The following is a 19819-nucleotide window of genomic DNA, read 5'->3' on the forward strand; positions in this document are numbered from 1 at the left end:
ATCAGGATGTGATTAAATACAAAGTACTACAGGTTAAACACTTGGCAGATTACAGTATTCTGAAGTACAGGATTAAATGCAGTAAAATAGGGGCAGATAAGAGCAAAATAAAGCATATTTAAATGAAGGGTGATAGTGTCCCAGGATACAAACAGAGGAGTTCTACAGGTGCTGTTTGAAGAGGTGAGTCTTAAGGAGGCGCCGGAATGTGGTCAGGGACTGGGCAGTCCTGACATCTGTAGGAAGGTCATTCCACCACTGCGGAGCAAGGGTGGAGAAGGAGCGGGCTCTGGAGGCAGGGGAGCATAGCGGAGGTAGAGCCAGTCTTCTAGTGCAGGCGGAGCGGAGAGGTCGAGTGGGGGTGTAGGGAGAGATGAGGGTCTGGAGGTAGCTCGGTGCAGTCTGATCAAGGCATCTGTAGCCAAGTACAAGAGTCTTGAACTGGATGCGAGCGGTGATCGGGAGCCAGTGGAGCGAGCGGAGTAGTGGAGTAGCGTGGGCGAATAACAGAGCACTCCCTCACACACGCACACGCACACGCACACGCACACGCACACGCACACGCACACGCAGTCCAGTGGCCACGCCCCCCTGCTCGCGCCGCTGTTCTGAATGAGAGCTCTCAGCTGTCAGTCTCGCGCAGCGTAGGGCTTCTGATTTTAGCTGCTTTACTCCGACTTTTCTAATCTCCTTTAATAAGCTTCTGCTTTGAAATGAAAAAAGTCAGACTTACGATTTAAAAGCCCATTTAGTTGTTTCACAGAAAAAATAATTGAATCAATGTTACTATTGACGCGTTTCTCAGTATGTGATTGAGATACACGAATGGCTTAACGGGTATCAACCGAATTCGGAGTCAAAAAGTCGGCGGAACTGGAAAACACAGAAAACGAGAAGCCCTACTTATGAGAAGTGGATAAACGCTATATTACCCAAATTTAAAAATGGGTACACTCCGTTTACCTGCGTATACCCTCGACTACACCACTTCCGTCTACTCTTTCAAATAAATAAAAATCTGTGGGATGTCTTAAAGTTCACAGTTGCTGGAATGTTCGCGGTTCGACGCTACATCCTCCCAACTAATTAACATGATACACAATAAACCCACATTAGATAAATATATAATAATAATAATAATAATAATAATAATAATAATAATAATAATAATAATAATAATAATAATAATATATATGACCGTTACCTGTAGCTGTTACTTTCAATCTTCTCAAATCCTCAGGAGAAATTTGAACTGCTTTTCACACTCGCGAGCCCGTGGGGAAGCTCGAGCTACCTGGCGTGGATTGTGATTGGTTCAGTGAAATCACCCACGAGCTGCGGTAAGACCTGCCCCTGCTCAGAACGGTAACCAACCCAACAAAGTGACCCAGCACACCTGAACCCATAGCTGGGTTACAAAAACAACCCAACATGTTTTAGAGTGTACACTTAAGGCAAAAGGACTGAATAATAAGTAGAACTTGAAAATTCTGAGATGCACAAAAAAGCAAAAATATCGCAACATTGCCTATGCATCCTCAGTGTACACTTGTTTCAGATTCATTACACTGTGAAACAGTAAGTGAATAAGAGGACACACTTTTTCTATACTTTCCTAAAAACAGTGTTAGGATCTCGCTCTGACCGGAATAAAGCTATGCCAGTGATGAAAGAAAGACTGGACTTTCTTCCGTTGCTATTGATATTTATTTTGTTGGTATTCACTTCTGTAAGCAGCGTCGCTTACCAAGTGACATACTCTTATCGAAGAAGTGTGAATACATATTGAAGGAAAGCAGCAGTGACGTTAATTTTGCAGCACTAACGCAGCACAAACGAATGACCCATATCTGATTTAAACCCGTTATTATAGGGGACTGTGACCTCACTCGCTCTCAAAGAATCGTGAATAAATATTGAAGGAAAACAGCACTAACATTCATTTTGCAGCAGTGATCAGCACAAACGAATGACCCATATCTGATTTAAACCCGTTATTATAGGGGGACTGTGACCTCACTCGCTCTCAAAGAATCGTGAATAAATATTGAAGGAAAACAGCTCTAACATTCATTTTGCAGCAATGATCAGCACAAACGTAGCACAAAGCAATGCGACAAGTTTGGTTCAATTCCGACATTGTAGGGGGCTGAGTGACGTCACTGCCCTAAAAAAGAATCGTTAATATCTTAAAAACTATAGCAGCACAAACGTTTGTTTCAACGGCAGAAACCGGCACAAACAAATGATACATGACTCATCGTTTGTGCTGTTTGTAAGGAAGGAAGGAATGGAGGAATGGAGGAATGAAGGAACGGAAGGGGGGGCAGCTTCACGGAGCTAAGAGAAAGCTATGAAACTGCGCGCATGCCTACGCCATTCTGCATCTGTTTGTGACAACGGCGCGGAAGTTGAATTAACATAACATGCTTCTAAACACATTATCAGGGATATACCGTTAGTGTTTGAACACCTTGTTCTGCAGAAAAGGACGGGAAATATCAATATCAGTATAAAAAACATTATATATCTGCAAAAGATAAGGAAAGGACTATACTAACTCTGGCATAGGGGAGGGGGTTACCTGAATTCAAATTGTATTCACTGGGAAAAACTAGAGCTACAAACAGCTCGTTTACGATGTTAAAATTGAAAGTCGTAATCATTTTTAATTAAAATATCCCCGATATCACGATTCCCTTTGCGGTTCATATTAGATGAATTGTCAGACCGCGCTGATCGGTTTGTATTTTGTGATTGGTATATTCCTCGTCCTGTGGGAGACAGACCCGTTCAGACACTGAGGGAGAGCAGAGAGGAGGTGAGAGAGTCTGCATGGAGCTCTACAATGTGTTTATAAACTACAGAGCGCTGTTATATTGTATTATTTTGAAAGGTCCGGGTTGTAGTGTGGTAGGAGCGCGTTGTTTTATCCGTTCAGACACTGAGGGAGAGCAGAGAGGAGGTGAGAGAGTCTGCATGGAGCTCTACAATGTGTTTATAAACTACAGAGCGCTGTTATATTGTATTATTTTGAAAGGTCCGGGTTGTAGTGTGGTAGGAGCGCGTTGTTTTATCCGTTCAGACACTGAGGGAGAGCAGAGAGGAGGTGAGAGAGTCTGCATGGAGCTCTACAATGTGTTTATAAACTACAGAGCGCTGTTATATTGTATTATTTTGAAAGGTCCGGGTTGTAGTGTGGTAGGAGCGCGTTGTTTTATCCGTTCAGACACTGAGGGAGAGCAGAGAGGAGGTGAGAGAGTCTGCATGGAGCTCTACAATGTGTTTATAAACTACAGAGCGCTGTTATATTGTATTATTTTGAAAGGTCCGGGTTGTAGTGTGGTAGGAGCGCGTTGTTTTATCCGTTCAGACACTGAGGGAGAGCAGAGAGGAGGTGAGAGAGTCTGCATGGAGCTCTACAATGTGTTTATAAACTACAGAGCGCTGTTATATTGTATTATTTTGAAAGGTCCGGGTTGTAGTGTGGTAGGAGCGCGTTGTTTTATCCGTTCAGACACTGAGGGAGAGCAGAGAGGAGGTGAGAGAGTCTGCATGGAGCTCTACAATGTGTTTATAAACTACAGAGCGCTGTTATATTGTATTATTTTGAAAGGTCCGGGTTGTAGTGTGGTAGGAGCGCGTTGTTTTATCCGTTCAGACACTGAGGGAGAGCAGAGAGGAGGTGAGAGAGTCTGCATGGAGCTCTACAATGTGTTTATAAACTACAGAGCGCTGTTATATTGTATTATTTTGAAAGGTCCGGGTTGTAGTGTGGTAGGAGCGCGTTGTTTTATCCGTTCAGACACTGAGGGAGAGCAGAGAGGAGGTGAGAGAGTCTGCATGGAGCTCTACAATGTGTTTATAAACTACAGAGCGCTGTTATATTGTATTATTTTGAAAGGTCCGGGTTGTAGTGTGGTAGGAGCGCGTTGTTTTATCCGTTCAGACACTGAGGGAGAGCAGAGAGGAGGTGAGAGAGTCTGCATGGAGCTCTACAATGTGTTTATAAACTACAGAGCGCTGTTATATTGTATTATTTTGAAAGGTCCGGGTTGTAGTGTGGTAGGAGCGCGTTGTTTTATCCGTTCAGACACTGAGGGAGAGCAGAGAGGAGGTGAGAGAGTCTGCATGGAGCTCTACAATGTGTTTATAAACTACAGAGCGCTGTTATATTGTATTATTTTGAAAGGTCCGGGTTGTAGTGTGGTAGGAGCGCGTTGTTTTATCCGTTCAGACACTGAGGGAGAGCAGAGAGGAGGTGAGAGAGTCTGCATGGAGCTCTACAATGTGTTTATAAACTACAGAGCGCTGTTATATTGTATTATTTTGAAAGGTCCGGGTTGTAGTGTGGTAGGAGCGCGTTGTTTTATCCGTTCAGACACTGAGGGAGAGCAGAGAGGAGGTGAGAGAGTCTGCATGGAGCTCTACAATGTGTTTATAAACTACAGAGCGCTGTTATATTGTATTATTTTGAAAGGTCCGGGTTGTAGTGTGGTAGGAGCGCGTTGTTTTATCCGTTCAGACACTGAGGGAGAGCAGAGAGGAGGTGAGAGAGTCTGCATGGAGCTCTACAATGTGTTTATAAACTACAGAGCGCTGTTATATTGTATTATTTTGAAAGGTCCGGGTTGTAGTGTGGTAGGAGCGCGTTGTTTTATCCGTTCAGACACTGAGGGAGAGCAGAGAGGAGGTGAGAGAGTCTGCATGGAGCTCTACAATGTGTTTATAAACTACAGAGCGCTGTTATATTGTATTATTTTGAAAGGTCTGGGTTGTAGTGTGGTAGGAGCGCGTTGTTTTATCCGTTCAGACACTGAGGGAGAGCAGAGAGGAGGTGAGAGAGTCTGCATGGAGCTCTACAATGTGTTTATAAACTACAGAGCGCTGTTATATTGGATTATTTTGAAAGGTCCGGGTTGTAGTGTGGTAGGAGCGCGTTGTTTTACCCGTTCAGACACTGAGGGAGAGCAGAGAGGAGGTGAGAGAGTCTGCATGGAGCTCTACAATGTGTTTATAAACTACAGAGCGCTGTTATATTGTATTATTTTGAAAGGTCCGGGTTGTAGTGTGGTAGGAGCGCGTTGTTTTACCCGTTCAGACACTGAGGGAGAGCAGAGAGGAGGTGAGAGAGTCTGCATGGAGCTCTACAATGTGTTTATAAACTACAGAGCGCTGTTATATTGTATTATTTTGAAAGGTCCGGGTTGTAGTGTGGTAGGAGCGCGTTGTTTTATCCGTTCAGACACTGAGGGAGAGCAGAGAGGAGGTGAGAGAGTCTGCATGGAGCTCTACAATGTGTTTATAAACTACAGAGCGCTGTTATATTGTATTATTTTGAAAGGTCCGGGTTGTAGTGTGGTAGGAGCGCGTTGTTTTATCCGTTCAGACACTGAGGGAGAACAGAGAGGAGGTGAGAGAGTCTGCATGGAGCTCTACAATGTGTTTATAAACTACAGAGCGCTGTTATATTGTATTATTTTGAAAGGTCCGGGTTGTAGTGTGGTAGGAGCGCGTTGTTTTATCCGTTCAGACACTGAGGGAGAGCAGAGAGGAGGTGAGAGAGTCTGCATGGAGCTCTACAATGTGTTTATAAACTACAGAGCGCTGTTATATTGTATTATTTTGAAAGGTCCGGGTTGTAGTGTGGTAGGAGCGCGTTGTTTTATCCGTTCAGACACTGAGGGAGAGCAGAGAGGAGGTGAGAGAGTCTGCATGGAGCTCTACAATGTGTTTATAAACTACAGAGCGCTGTTATATTGTATTATTTTGAAAGGTCCGGGTTGTAGTGTGGTAGGAGCGCGTTGTTTTATCCGTTCAGACACTGAGGGAGAGCAGAGAGGAGGTGAGAGAGTCTGCATGGAGCTCTACAATGTGTTTATAAACTACAGAGCGCTGTTATATTGTATTATTTTGAAAGGTCCGGGTTGTAGTGTGGTAGGAGCGCGTTGTTTTATCCGTTCAGACACTGAGGGAGAGCAGAGAGGAGGTGAGAGAGTCTGCATGGAGCTCTACAATGTGTTTATAAACTACAGAGCGCTGTTATATTGTATTATTTTGAAAGGTCCGGGTTGTAGTGTGGTAGGAGCGCGTTGTTTTATCCGTTCAGACACTGAGGGAGAGCAGAGAGGAGGTGAGAGAGTCTGCATGGAGCTCTACAATGTGTTTATAAACTACAGAGCGCTGTTATATTGTATTATTTTGAAAGGTCCGGGTTGTAGTGTGGTAGGAGCGCGTTGTTTTATCCGTTCAGACACTGAGGGAGAGCAGAGAGGAGGTGAGAGAGTCTGCATGGAGCTCTACAATGTGTTTATAAACTACAGAGCGCTGTTATATTGTATTATTTTGAAAGGTCCGGGTTGTAGTGTGGTAGGAGCGCGTTGTTTTATCCGTTCAGACACTGAGGGAGAGCAGAGAGGAGGTGAGAGAGTCTGCATGGAGCTCTACAATGTGTTTATAAACTACAGAGCGCTGTTATATTGTATTATTTTGAAAGGTCCGGGTTGTAGTGTGGTAGGAGCGCGTTGTTTTACCCGTTCAGACACTGAGGGAGAGCAGAGAGGAGGTGAGAGAGTCTGCATGGAGCTCTACAATGTGTTTATAAACTACAGAGCGCTGTTATATTGTATTATTTTGAAAGGTCCGGGTTGTAGTGTGGTAGGAGCGCGTTGTTTTATCCGTTCAGACACTGAGGGAGAGCAGAGAGGAGGTGAGAGAGTCTGCATGGAGCTCTACAATGTGTTTATAAACTACAGAGCGCTGTTATATTGTATTATTTTGAAAGGTCCGGGTTGTAGTGTGGTAGGAGCGCGTTGTTTTATCCGTTCAGACACTGAGGGAGAGCAGAGAGGAGGTGAGAGAGTCTGCATGGAGCTCTACAATGTGTTTATAAACTACAGAGCGCTGTTATATTGTATTATTTTGAAAGGTCCGGGTTGTAGTGTGGTAGGAGCGCGTTGTTTTATCCGTTCAGACACTGAGGGAGAACAGAGAGGAGGTGAGAGAGTCTGCATGGAGCTCTACAATGTGTTTATAAACTACAGAGCGCTGTTATATTGTATTATTTTGAAAGGTCCGGGTTGTAGTGTGGTAGGAGCGCGTTGTTTTATCCGTTCAGACACTGAGGGAGAGCAGAGAGGAGGTGAGAGAGTCTGCATGGAGCTCTACAATGTGTTTATAAACTACAGAGCGCTGTTATATTGTATTATTTTGAAAGGTCCGGGTTGTAGTGTGGTAGGAGCGCGTTGTTTTATCCGTTCAGACACTGAGGGAGAGCAGAGAGGAGGTGAGAGAGTCTGCATGGAGCTCTACAATGTGTTTATAAACTACAGAGCGCTGTTATATTGTATTATTTTGAAAGGTCCGGGTTGTAGTGTGGTAGGAGCGCGTTGTTTTATCCGTTCAGACACTGAGGGAGAGCAGAGAGGAGGTGAGAGAGTCTGCATGGAGCTCTACAATGTGTTTATAAACTACAGAGCGCTGTTATATTGTATTATTTTGAAAGGTCCGGGTTGTAGTGTGGTAGGAGCGCGTTGTTTTATCCGTTCAGACACTGAGGGAGAGCAGAGAGGAGGTGAGAGAGTCTGCATGGAGCTCTACAATGTGTTTATAAACTACAGAGCGCTGTTATATTGTATTATTTTGAAAGGTCCGGGTTGTAGTGTGGTAGGAGCGCGTTGTTTTATCCGTTCAGACACTGAGGGAGAGCAGAGAGGAGGTGAGAGAGTCTGCATGGAGCTCTACAATGTGTTTATAAACTACAGAGCGCTGTTATATTGTATTATTTTGAAAGGTCCGGGTTGTAGTGTGGTAGGAGCGCGTTGTTTTATCCGTTCAGACACTGAGGGAGAGCAGAGAGGAGGTGAGAGAGTCTGCATGGAGCTCTACAATGTGTTTATAAACTACAGAGCGCTGTTATATTGTATTATTTTGAAAGGTCCGGGTTGTAGTGTGGTAGGAGCGCGTTGTTTTATCCGTTCAGACACTGAGGGAGAGCAGAGAGGAGGTGAGAGAGTCTGCATGGAGCTCTACAATGTGTTTATAAACTACAGAGCGCTGTTATATTGTATTATTTTGAAAGGTCCGGGTTGTAGTGTGGTAGGAGCGCGTTGTTTTACCCGTTCAGACACTGAGGGAGAGCAGAGAGGAGGTGAGAGAGTCTGCATGGAGCTCTACAATGTGTTTATAAACTACAGAGCGCTGTTATATTGTATTATTTTGAAAGGTCCGGGTTGTAGTGTGGTAGGAGCGCGTTGTTTTATCCGTTCAGACACTGAGGGAGAGCAGAGAGGAGGTGAGAGAGTCTGCATGGAGCTCTACAATGTGTTTATAAACTACAGAGCGCTGTTATATTGTATTATTTTGAAAGGTCCGGGTTGTAGTGTGGTAGGAGCGCGTTGTTTTACCCGTTCAGACACTGAGGGAGAGCAGAGAGGAGGTGAGAGAGTCTGCATGGAGCTCTACAATGTGTTTATAAACTACAGAGCGCTGTTATATTGTATTATTTTGAAAGGTCCGGGTTGTAGTGTGGTAGGAGCGCGTTGTTTTATCCGTTCAGACACTGAGGGAGAGCAGAGAGGAAGTGAGAGAGTCTGCATGGAGCTCTACAATGTGTTTATAAACTACAGAGCGCTGTTATATTGTATTATTTTGAAAGGTCCGGGTTGTAGTGTGGTAGGAGCGCGTTGTTTTACCCGTTCAGACACTGAGGGAGAGCAGAGAGGAGGTGAGAGAGTCTGCATGGAGCTCTACAATGTGTTTATAAACTACAGAGCGCTGTTATATTGTATTATTTTGAAAGGTCCGGGTTGTAGTGTGGTAGGAGTGCGTTGTTTTATCCGTTCAGACACTGAGGGAGAGCAGAGAGGAGGTGAGAGAGTCTGCATGGAGCTCTACAATGTGTTTATAAACTACAGAGCGCTGTTATATTGTATTATTTTGAAAGGTCCGGGTTGTAGTGTGGTAGGAGCGCGTTGTTTTATCCGTTCAGACACTGAGGGAGAGCAGAGAGGAGGTGAGAGAGTCTGCATGGAGCTCTACAATGTGTTTATAAACTACAGAGCGCTGTTATATTGTATTATTTTGAAAGGTCCGGGTTGTAGTGTGGTAGGAGCGCGTTGTTTTATCCGTTCAGACACTGAGGGAGAGCAGAGAGGAGGTGAGAGAGTCTGCATGGAGCTCTACAATGTGTTTATAAACTACAGAGCGCTGTTATATTGTATTATTTTGAAAGGTCCGGGTTGTAGTGTGGTAGGAGCGCGTTGTTTTATCCGTTCAGACACTGAGGGAGAGCAGAGAGGAGGTGAGAGAGTCTGCATGGAGCTCTACAATGTGTTTATAAACTACAGAGCGCTGTTATATTGTATTATTTTGAAAGGTCCGGGTTGTAGTGTGGTAGGAGCGCGTTGTTTTATCCGTTCAGACACTGAGGGAGAGCAGAGAGGAGGTGAGAGAGTCTGCATGGAGCTCTACAATGTGTTTATAAACTACAGAGCGCTGTTATATTGTATTATTTTGAAAGGTCCGGGTTGTAGTGTGGTAGGAGCGCGTTGTTTTATCCGTTCAGACACTGAGGGAGAGCAGAGAGGAGGTGAGAGAGTCTGCATGGAGCTCTACAATGTGTTTATAAACTACAGAGCGCTGTTATATTGTATTATTTTGAAAGGTCCGGGTTGTAGTGTGGTAGGAGCGCGTTGTTTTATCCGTTCAGACACTGAGGGAGAGCAGAGAGGAGGTGAGAGAGTCTGCATGGAGCTCTACAATGTGTTTATAAACTACAGAGCGCTGTTATATTGTATTATTTTGAAAGGTCCGGGTTGTAGTGTGGTAGGAGCGCGTTGTTTTATCCGTTCAGACACTGAGGGAGAGCAGAGAGGAGGTGAGAGAGTCTGCATGGAGCTCTACAATGTGTTTATAAACTACAGAGCGCTGTTATATTGTATTATTTTGAAAGGTCCGGGTTGTAGTGTGGTAGGAGCGCGTTGTTTTATCCGTTCAGACACTGAGGGAGAGCAGAGAGGAGGTGAGAGAGTCTGCATGGAGCTCTACAATGTGTTTATAAACTACAGAGCGCTGTTATATTGTATTATTTTGAAAGGTCCGGGTTGTAGTGTGGTAGGAGCGCGTTGTTTTATCCGTTCAGACACTGAGGGAGAGCAGAGAGGAGGTGAGAGAGTCTGCATGGAGCTCTACAATGTGTTTATAAACTACAGAGCGCTGTTATATTGTATTATTTTGAAAGGTCCGGGTTGTAGTGTGGTAGGAGCGCGTTGTTTTTGTGTGTGTGTGTTGTATTTGTGAAGCGGCGTGTTTGTTTTTATTCATATCTCTCAGTTGCAGTCTCCGTGCCGCGGGCTCAGTGCTGCTCGAGTGGCGGGTTTCCAGTCAAAATGAACTCGTGTTGAAAACATCTAGCGAGTAAATATTGTCTTTGGCGGTCTGGCTATTTTTGTCGTGCATGTTTGGTTTTGTTTTGTTTTGTTTTTTTTTTCTATTCGTGAGACCGCGTGGAACTTAGAAGCTAGCAATCGGGGAAGTATTTTTTATATATAAACGAGATCAAATATATTTTCAGTATCAAACAATTATTATCGTGTATGTGTACCGTAATGATTGTAAAAGCAGCGCTTTCCAAAACGTTCATACAGTGACTGCCATTTTCACACTTGCATGAACACACATGGAAACCGGCTTTCTGTCCTTCTTAATGTGTTTGAAATCATGTTTAAACATTCTTTCAATGAGGTGTATCTGTGTTGCCTTTACTAGTGTTATTCTTGTGTATTATTTAAAACACTGAGGGACACCTCAATTCCAAACTCGTGCTGTGGGACGTCACACTGTGTTTTTAATATTGCTAGGGGAAACAAACATGTTTTTATTTTGATGCAGGATATCTGGTACTACACAAGGTTACAATACAGGTTTATAAGCCTTGCTTTCAGACAGTGTTGCACTTCCTTGATCACCTGGGGGGGGGGGTGAAATTGTCTCCTCCCCTTGAACGGCTTCTTTCACAGTATCTTAAACTGTATTCTTGTAATCTCATAGTACAGTATACATTTGTTTAAGTGAACTAAAGCACATGTAAAAACATTCTCTGTTCTCCTTGAACTAAATAAACACATTTTCAGATCTGAAGAGCAGAAAGGACACATTCACTGAGGAGACGGTCAGAGCGAGTGACTGGAGCACTAGAGCCGTGCTGCACATCCCACTGACAATACCTGAAGTAAGCTTCTCTCTCTCTATTCATTAGACTTCAATCAGCTTCATACTCTGTCTATATTGTCTCATTGTAACTGAGTGTGTCGGAGCACTCAATGTGTTCCTTGTGTTGTCTCATTGTAACTGAGTGTGTCAGAGCAGTCAGTGTGTTTCTTGTATTGTCTCATTGTAACTGAGTGTGTCAGAGCAGTCAGTGTGTTCCTTGTATTGTCTCATTGTAACTGAGTGTGTCAGAGCAGTCAGTGTGTTTCTTGTATTGTCTCATTGTAACTGAGTGTGTCAGAGCAGTCAGTGTGTTCCTTGTATTGTCTCATTGTAACTGAGTGTGTCGGAGCACTCAATGTGTTCCTTGTGTTGTCTCATTGTAACTGAGTGTGTCGGAGCAGTCAGTGTGTTTCTTGTATTGTCTCATTGTAACTGAGTGTGTCGGAGCACTCAATGTGTTCCTTGTATTGTCTCATTGTAACTGAGTGTGTCGGAGCAGTCAGTGTGTTTCTTGTATTGTCTCATTGTAACTGAGTGTGTCGGAGCACTCAATGTGTTCCTTGTATTGTCTCATTGTAACTGAGTGTGTCGGAGCAGTCAGTGTGTTCCTTGTATTGTCTCATTGTAACTGAGTGTGTCGGAGCAGTCAGTGTGTTCCTTGTATTGTCTCATTGTAACTGAGTGTGTCAGAGCACTCAATGTGTTCCTTGTATTGTCTCATTGTAACTGAGTGTGTCGGAGCAGTCACTGTGTTCCTTGTATTGTCTCATTGTAACTGAGTGTGTCAGAGCAGTCAGTGTGTTCCTTGTATTGTCTCATTGTAACTGAGTGTGTCAGAGCACTCAATGTGTTCCTTGTATTGTCTCATTGTAACTGAGTGTGTCAGAGCAGTCAGTGTGTTCCTTGTATTGTCTCATTGTAACTGAGTGTGTCAGAGCAGTCAGTGTGTTCCTTGTATTGTCTCATTGTAACTGAGTGTGTCAGAGCAGTCAGTGTGTTCCTTGTATTGTCTCATTGTAACTGAGTGTGTCAGAGCAGTCAGTGTGTTACTGGGCAGGATTGTAATTGTGTGCAATGCTTTGTTTATTATTGACATTTTTGCTTAATATTACAGAAAGAAACGCATCTGAAAGGCTAAGAGTTTAGCACAAGAATGTGCGTTACAGTACAGTTAATCTCTGTTATTTTCACAGATTAAAAAGGGCAGTTCACTTGCTTTTAAATTCATTTTTCAGTAGATCTCTTTTCCATGACTCCTTTGCAAGTTATTGCTCTGCACACAGAGGTGCCTCAAGTCAATACTATGCAAGTTATTGCTCTGCACACAGAGGTGCCTCAAATCAATACTATGCAAGTTATTGCTCTGCACACAGAGGTGTCCTCAAATCAATACTATGCAATTTATTGCTCTGCACACAGAGGTGTCCTCAAATCAATACTATGCAATTTATTGCTCTCCACACAGAAGTGCCTCAAATCAATACTATGCAATTTATTGGTCTGCACACAGAGGTGTCCTCAAATCAATACTATGCAAGTTATTGCTGTACACACAGAGGTGCCTCAAATCAATACTATGCAAGTTATTGCTCTGCACACAGAGGTGCCTCAAATCAATACTATGCAAGTTATTGCTCTGCACACAGAGCCAGAAGACATCGAAACTATCACAAAGCCTTCAACAAGTAAGAAAATAAAGAGATCATAGAAACTTGGGGATTAAAGTGTTTTCTGTCATCTGCTGATATTACATTATTCTGTTCATGTTAACACTCCTCCTTATTAAAATGTCCAGCACTGTGCAGTGTCGCTAGTTAAAATGACTGTGTTAGTGGCAATGTGCTGAAAGCACGTGTACCTTACACACAAGGGCTACTTTGAAATGTTCTATAGTTTTCATTGATTTAAGATCACCCGAATACACGTACGTTTAAACTGAAGTCTCATCGTGTTAGTTCAGTCACTTCATTCAAAGCACTTGCGTTTCACTTTGCATCGTGTTATTATAACCATTCAGGACGCACTTCAAGAAGCTTTTATTTCTTATTTCTGTTCCAGTTTACATGTTTCTGGTTAATAGGGGTGCTCTGATAATCGGGAGCCTACCGGCATGGCACCGATATAAGGAAGAAAACACAACTGGCTATCGGCAGACATGATTGAATTTCATCCAGCACAGAATTTAATGTTTGCTCAGGCACGCTTACAGTAATGTTCCCAGTGCTGTGTAACGTGTGATCATCCTGCAGTAAATAAGTCTCTGAAGAGCCGTGTTTGGATTTTTAATATCTGAAGACAACAATAGGATAGCGAGTTGTGTGCAGCAGAACAGACTTGATGCTGCATTAAATCCAGCGATGGACTGCGAGTAGAATATTATTATACTTAAAAAAAATAATAGGTTGAATCCTAAATAACATTGATGGTTTAAATTCTTATTTGTAGTCATGTATCTTGCTCAATCTCATTGGGTGCGGGTGTATTCGGAGGCATTTTGAAGCTGTAATTGATTACTGTGCCGTCTTGTTTAGTAACTAATTCAAGTTTGATTGAATTTTTTAAGCGGATATTTTCATAACATCTTTGTTTTTGATTAAGTGAACAGTTGAAGCTGTGCTGCATTTTGAAGCAGTGTATGCTTACAATAAGAATGTAACGGCTGCTGTTGTAGTTTCTCCACCTCACAGCTGGCTCAGTCTCATTTTGAGGGTGCATCTTCATTGATAGACTTTCCGCCTGCCTTGTTTTAAGCTAAAGGAATGAAACCACTGAGACTAAAATATAGCAGCAGCATTACTGCGGCACTACATTCTTATCAACGCTGAATGTTTTGCCATAACACGTCTGCTGTAAATAGTCATTTTTATAGTGGGGGGGGGGGGAGAAGAAAAGAGTGATGAGTCTCCTATTAAAAATAACACATCTGCAATAATTGTAATCTTGATGCCATCCAGAAAATACCTTAACAGATGTGGCAAAGAATTAACAAAGTTAAGTGAAGCAACATAAGTTGAGGTTTTTTGTGCATTTTCAAATTAACATTAAACTGCATGAATTTCACTTTGCATGTCCGGCTTAAAGGGTACAGAAGGACCTTTTTATTTTATTGTGTCGCATGTTCCCACGTGTTGATACAACTCTTTACATAAGGTGTGTGTTTATTTTTTTACATTTCAACCATTTTTTTTTTACTTTTTTAAATTTCATTCTATGTGCCTCAAGATGGCTTCCCATGTACCCACATGGACCTCTCAGAACTACATTCCCCATCATCCTCCTGCTCACATGTGTAACTGAGATGGATTTACCAGTGAGCAGGAGGATGATGGGAAATGTAGTTCTAAGAGGTCCATGTGGATACATACACACACCTTACGTAAACAGTTTTAGCAATACATGGGAACATGAAACACAATAAAATTAAAAAGGTCCTTATGTACCCTTTAACATCAGCAGCAGTTTTCTGTTCTGAACCCCTGATTATTAATATTATTATGGTTCTTGTGTTTAGACACTAAACAGCTTTTGTTCAAAGAGTGCATCATTGTTTATCTCATAGAAACATGTTTTGCAGTGATGTATTTGCAAGTAACATTAGTATCTCAAATCTGTCATATTTCAATTTTGACAAATGAAAGATGTTGGATTAACTGGGTCAAAGTGAACTAGTATTCATATACAGTAAAACATAGCAAATCTGAGCATCAGTAAGTTGATGCCTCTGTGATTTCCCAGCACGGTACTGGCACTGCAGAATACTGCCTGCTGATCTGAATCAAAGCATTCAACACGCCCGCAGCAGGCAGAACTAACTTTGTTGCTGGTATTTAATAAATTGTTCCTGTTTTCAAAGACGCTGCTCCCTTAGGTGTTGGGATTGCAATGTTTTACTGTGTTCTGTAGTTTAATGTGTATCTTTTTGTAAATAGCCCCAACATTTAATCTCAACCTTGTGGGATAAGCCATTATAAAGAAACATTTTCAAGAATAATGTCTACACATAAGCGTGTTACTGAGTTCTGAAAATGTGCTCACAATGATTTCATTTCCTGCAAAGGGTGAAAGCGCTGTTGTAATATTTCTGTAAGTTTCAGTAGTTGGACGTGTATAAAAGTAGCTGACAGCAGTTACATGGACATTAAAATCGTGATATAATAATACATTGTATTGCTCGGGAATTTACAAATAAATTACCTACCTGCTTGAAAAATCATATTGTTGGATGGGAAAATGTTTATTTGCATGTAAATCATTATATTATGTGAAGAAGTTTTAGGTTACCAATAATCAGTATAATAATTAATAGTAGAAGATGCTGAACTGGAAATGCTGCCAATCTGTCTGCGGGGTAGATTGTCTATGGAGGGTTTCCAGCCCAGAATAAAGAAAAGGAGACTCTCGCTCTCTAAACTAGGAGGGCTATCCTTGACTGTTCTTGAGAAATGTTATTTAACTGCAAGGCTATATTAGGTGCAATACCGGATTTTCAAAAATGTTAATGCTGGATGTATCCACATGAACCATTTGGAAAACAATCTATTCACTCCTAACTGGTGCCAAAAAAGAGCCTCTAGAAATCGTTCATATATGAACAATGATGTCATGGTGATGGTAGACGCCCATTTTAAGCCTTTTAAACAACCATTGGTTGCTTACCAAATGACTGACATCTCCAAAGGCTCCAAACAAAAGTAAAATTCGATAGACAGAAAGCTAGATGAGTGAGTTGTTGTTTTTTTCTTTTTTTTCTCTGTCAGGAGATTCAGCGATCACAAGTACAAGCTTACCAGAAATCATACTAAATCATCCAAAATGTTTATAAACCCAAAGATAAATCGACAAAATATTAACTGTAGTGAAATATTCATAGGATAAACATCAGAGATGACTGTCCAATCAAAATGCATGTCAGTAAAGCCCCAGGCCATTAGAAATACCTTTTATTATGAGATGCAGCATTTCAGTATCTTTGGTTTCGGTAGTACGCACCCGTCAAACAATTTGGTGAAAATGATTCTGATACACAAGCTGAAAGTCACGTTCTGTCAGTCAGACCTCAAACAGGTAGAATGTTCACCGGAGCAGAAGGGTTAAAAGCAGCAGGAGATGGTGCCTCCCTTCCAAATCGAGGCAGATCATTCCACACCTGTGGGGCACTGAAGCTGAACGCTCTGCCACCTGCCTGCTTTCTCTGTGTCCATGGAATACTTGTCATGGGCAAGAAAATACATGGGAGTTACTGTTTACATTTCCATGCAAGAAGAATTGTCAGACTGATGTGCAAATAAAGACAATAACACCTGTTTCTTGAAACATCAGATTTGCATGTTTTCAATGCTCCGCTCCATTTCTGATGACAGAATGAAATCTTAATTGGCACGGAATGACCACCTTGCAGTAGAAACACACAAGTGACTCAAATGACAGGCTTGCTGTTGATTTAAACACTTCTGCCTCTGTGTCCTGGGAGGGGTAATGTCTTCAAGCATGGAGTGGTTGATACAGTTCAGGGGCTATGTGCGCGCATACGGGTCAAAGCCAGCCTAGTTCTGTGCTCAGGTGTAAACTGGGGGCTCAATTATACAAATCTTTCAATCTCATCAAACCTGCCAGTTCAGGTCCAAGTCCTAAGAGTAAACACACCAATAGAGAACAGATTGTAACACTTAAATGTTATTTTCTGCTTCCAGGACTGTCTTATCCAGGTGAAAGCCAAGGAAAAAGATTACATTAAACAGGAGATGCCTGTCCACTTTAAAGAAGAGACTGAACTGGAGCCTGTCCACATTAAAGAAGAGACCGAACTGGAGCCTGTCCACATTAAAGAAGAGACCGAACTGGAGCCTGTCCACATTAAAGACGAGACCGAACTGGAGCCTGTTCACATTAAAGAAGAGACTGAACTGGAGCCTGTCCACATTAAAGAAGAGACTGAACTGGAGCCTGTCCACATGAAAGAAGAGACTGAACTGGAGCCTGTCCACATTAAATTAGAAAAGATTGAACTGCAGCCTGTCCACATTGATGAAGAGACTGAACTGGAGCATGTCCACATGAAAGAAGAGACTGAACTGGAGCCTGTCCACATTAAATTAGAAAAGATTGAACTGCAGCCTGTCCACATTGAAGAAGAATCTATTGACTTGTTTAAGGATTCAGAAAACATATCCCAGCCACAGATATCACAACAATGTACTGAATGTGAGAAGAGCTTCAGTTCATTAGGATACCTAAAAATACACCAGAGAATTCACACTGGAGGGAAGCCATATCACTGTGCTGACTGTGGGAAGAGCTTCCGTCAGTTAGGAAACCTAAAAAGACACCAGAGAATTCACACTGGAGAGAAGCCGTATTACTGTTTTGAATGTGGGGAGAGATTCAATGAGTCAGGAAACCTAAAAACACACTTGCGAATTCACACTGGAGAGAAGCCGTATCAGTGCTCTGACTGTGAGAAGAGCTTCCGTCGGTTAGGAGACCTAAAAAGACACCAGAGAATTCACACTGGAGGGAAGCCATATCACTGTGCTGACTGTGGGAAGAGCTTCAGTCAGTTAGGATGCCTTAAAATACACCAGCGAATTCACACTGGAGGGAAGCCATATCACTGTTCTGACTGTGAGAAGAGCTTCTGTCAGTTAGGAGACCTAAAAAGACACCAGCGAATTCACACTGGAGCCAGCCTCCCTCCCTCCCAGTCCCTCACCTCTCCACCCTGCTTGTTTGAGTGCGTGGAGAGCTGTCTGATTCCTTGTCTCTCTCTCACCCTGCAATAAATGAAGGGGGTCCCCAGGAGTGAGAGCCAGCATGATCCAGAGACACTGAGAAGGGGAGCGTGTCAAACTCAAGGAGACAGACCCATTCTGCAGTGTGGAGTAGTGGTTAGGGCGCTGGACTCTTGACCAGAGGGTCGTGGGTTCAATCCCAGGTGGTGGACACTGCTGCTGTACCCTTGAGCAAGGTACTTTACCTAGATTGCTCCAGTAAAAACCCAACTGTATAAATGGGTAATTGTATGTAAAAATGTGATATCTTGTAACAATTGTAAGTCGCCCTGGATAAGGGCGTCTGCTAAGAAATAAATAATAATAATTCTTTCAGAATGAACTGAAGAACCCTGGGATTCAGCTCCACTCCTGCCCCTGAATTAAAAATGAATCTCGCTCATCATGCTGTGGATTTAAGACAGTTACAGGGTCATTCTACTTATATGTGTGATATGAACCCAACACATTAAGCTGCCAATAACATACATCATTTTTAATGTAATTTGATGTATTTGAGCTGCAAATGGCATTACTGTACCAGTGTGGGTGAGTACAGCATAAGATAAAGGATTGAATTGTTTAAAATAAATGAAAACTAAGAATATCTTCATGGGTGTGGCAGCAATGTGTGCTTCATCTAACTAGAATGGCCTCTAAGCTATTGCACCAGTGCAAACACAAGCTGTGAAGCAATGTTGTGCTTTTTAATTATGTGTTTTATTTCAAGTGGTGCAAACCTTGCACTGCAGCAAATGCTGTGTTGGTTTTGAATGAATTTGAATAAAAATGTGTATATCCAATTATTATGACGTCCCCACAGTAGTAGAGCTGTATAAATATACTGTAAAACATGAAAGGTTTGCAAGCAAACTATTTGAACATTTTGCATGTGTTAAAAATCTGCAGAACCTACATGCTGCAACATTACCATTATTACTACATTCATAGTTTGTAAAGTTTATGAATAATTGATCGAAACAATCTGCAGGATGAAGTTGCCTCAGACTGTTTGACAGTAACAGAGCTGGTGCTTTTGTGGAATCACCATTAGCTGTTTATTCCCTTTGGGTAAAATATGGCTTGTTTGCTTGTATTTTTTATTAGTATGCTATCATTAGAATGACCTTACAGTACATATTAAGGCAAGCTTAGCTATTTAGAGAGAGTTTCATTGAGTTTGAGATCCTGTGCGTTTTCCATTGTCTCTGTATATAAAGGGTGTGTGAGAAATTCCTAGTTGTAATTGAATGTTCTTTGTAAAATTACATTTCAAATCTTAAACTGAGACTTCAGATGCTGTGATGTTAATTAAGTTTGTCTTCCTTCCCCATAACGTTCTCTAGATCTACTTCAAAGGACTAGATATTAGTAACAGGGTGGTAAAGATTTCCATTGGAGAATAGTTTAGATTCCCTGCTGTGCTGCCCTGCCTGTCTGGTATAAACAAACAGAGCTGATTCTTATCTTTAAATTAAGACTGTCTGAAAGCAAATACACAACTTTCTTAAGAAGTGTGACACCTGGTGGACACGAGCTGTCATCACTCTCCCATGAAATGAATTATCATGAAACACTGAACATTAATGTGAATATAATTCCTAATTTCCTTATCTAAAAGTGAATTGAAAAAAAAAGCCTTTACGGGGGTATAATATTAACTTGTTTAACAATCTCTGGGTTTTAGATTTACTAAAACTATTAGATTGAAATGTAACAGAAGTAAAACTTACTGATCAATTGGTTTTATTATTTCAATTACTAATCTTGCACATGCAAGTTTAAGAGTTGTTTAAGTGTGTTTTCCCAATAAAATTGAAAGGTTTATTGCATTTAAATAA

At 42.0% G+C, this 19819-nt stretch overlaps 1 protein-coding gene across 1 annotated transcript; it reads left to right on the forward strand.

Moving 5' to 3' along the window:
- The first annotated feature begins 2366 nt into the window (after positions 1 to 2366).
- LOC131720905 (zinc finger protein 32-like) lies at positions 2367 to 19819 on the forward strand. Its single transcript, XM_059013343.1, has 3 exons — positions 2367 to 2821; positions 11133 to 11230; positions 16902 to 19819. The coding sequence occupies exon 3, from the start codon at positions 16953 to 16955 to the stop codon at positions 17988 to 17990; it is 1038 nt and encodes a 345-aa protein (XP_058869326.1). The 5' UTR covers positions 2367 to 2821; positions 11133 to 11230; positions 16902 to 16952; the 3' UTR covers positions 17991 to 19819.

The sequence above is a fragment of the Acipenser ruthenus genome, chromosome 45, assembly GCF_902713425.1.
Source record: "Acipenser ruthenus chromosome 45, fAciRut3.2 maternal haplotype, whole genome shotgun sequence".
NCBI lineage: Eukaryota > Metazoa > Chordata > Actinopteri > Acipenseriformes > Acipenseridae > Acipenser > Acipenser ruthenus.

What these genes read in the sequence shown, in the direction of transcription:
- LOC131720905 (XM_059013343.1), top strand. Translation starts at nt 16,953, where the DNA reads ATGCCTGTCCACTTTAAAGAAGAGACTGAACTGGAGCCTGTCCACATT.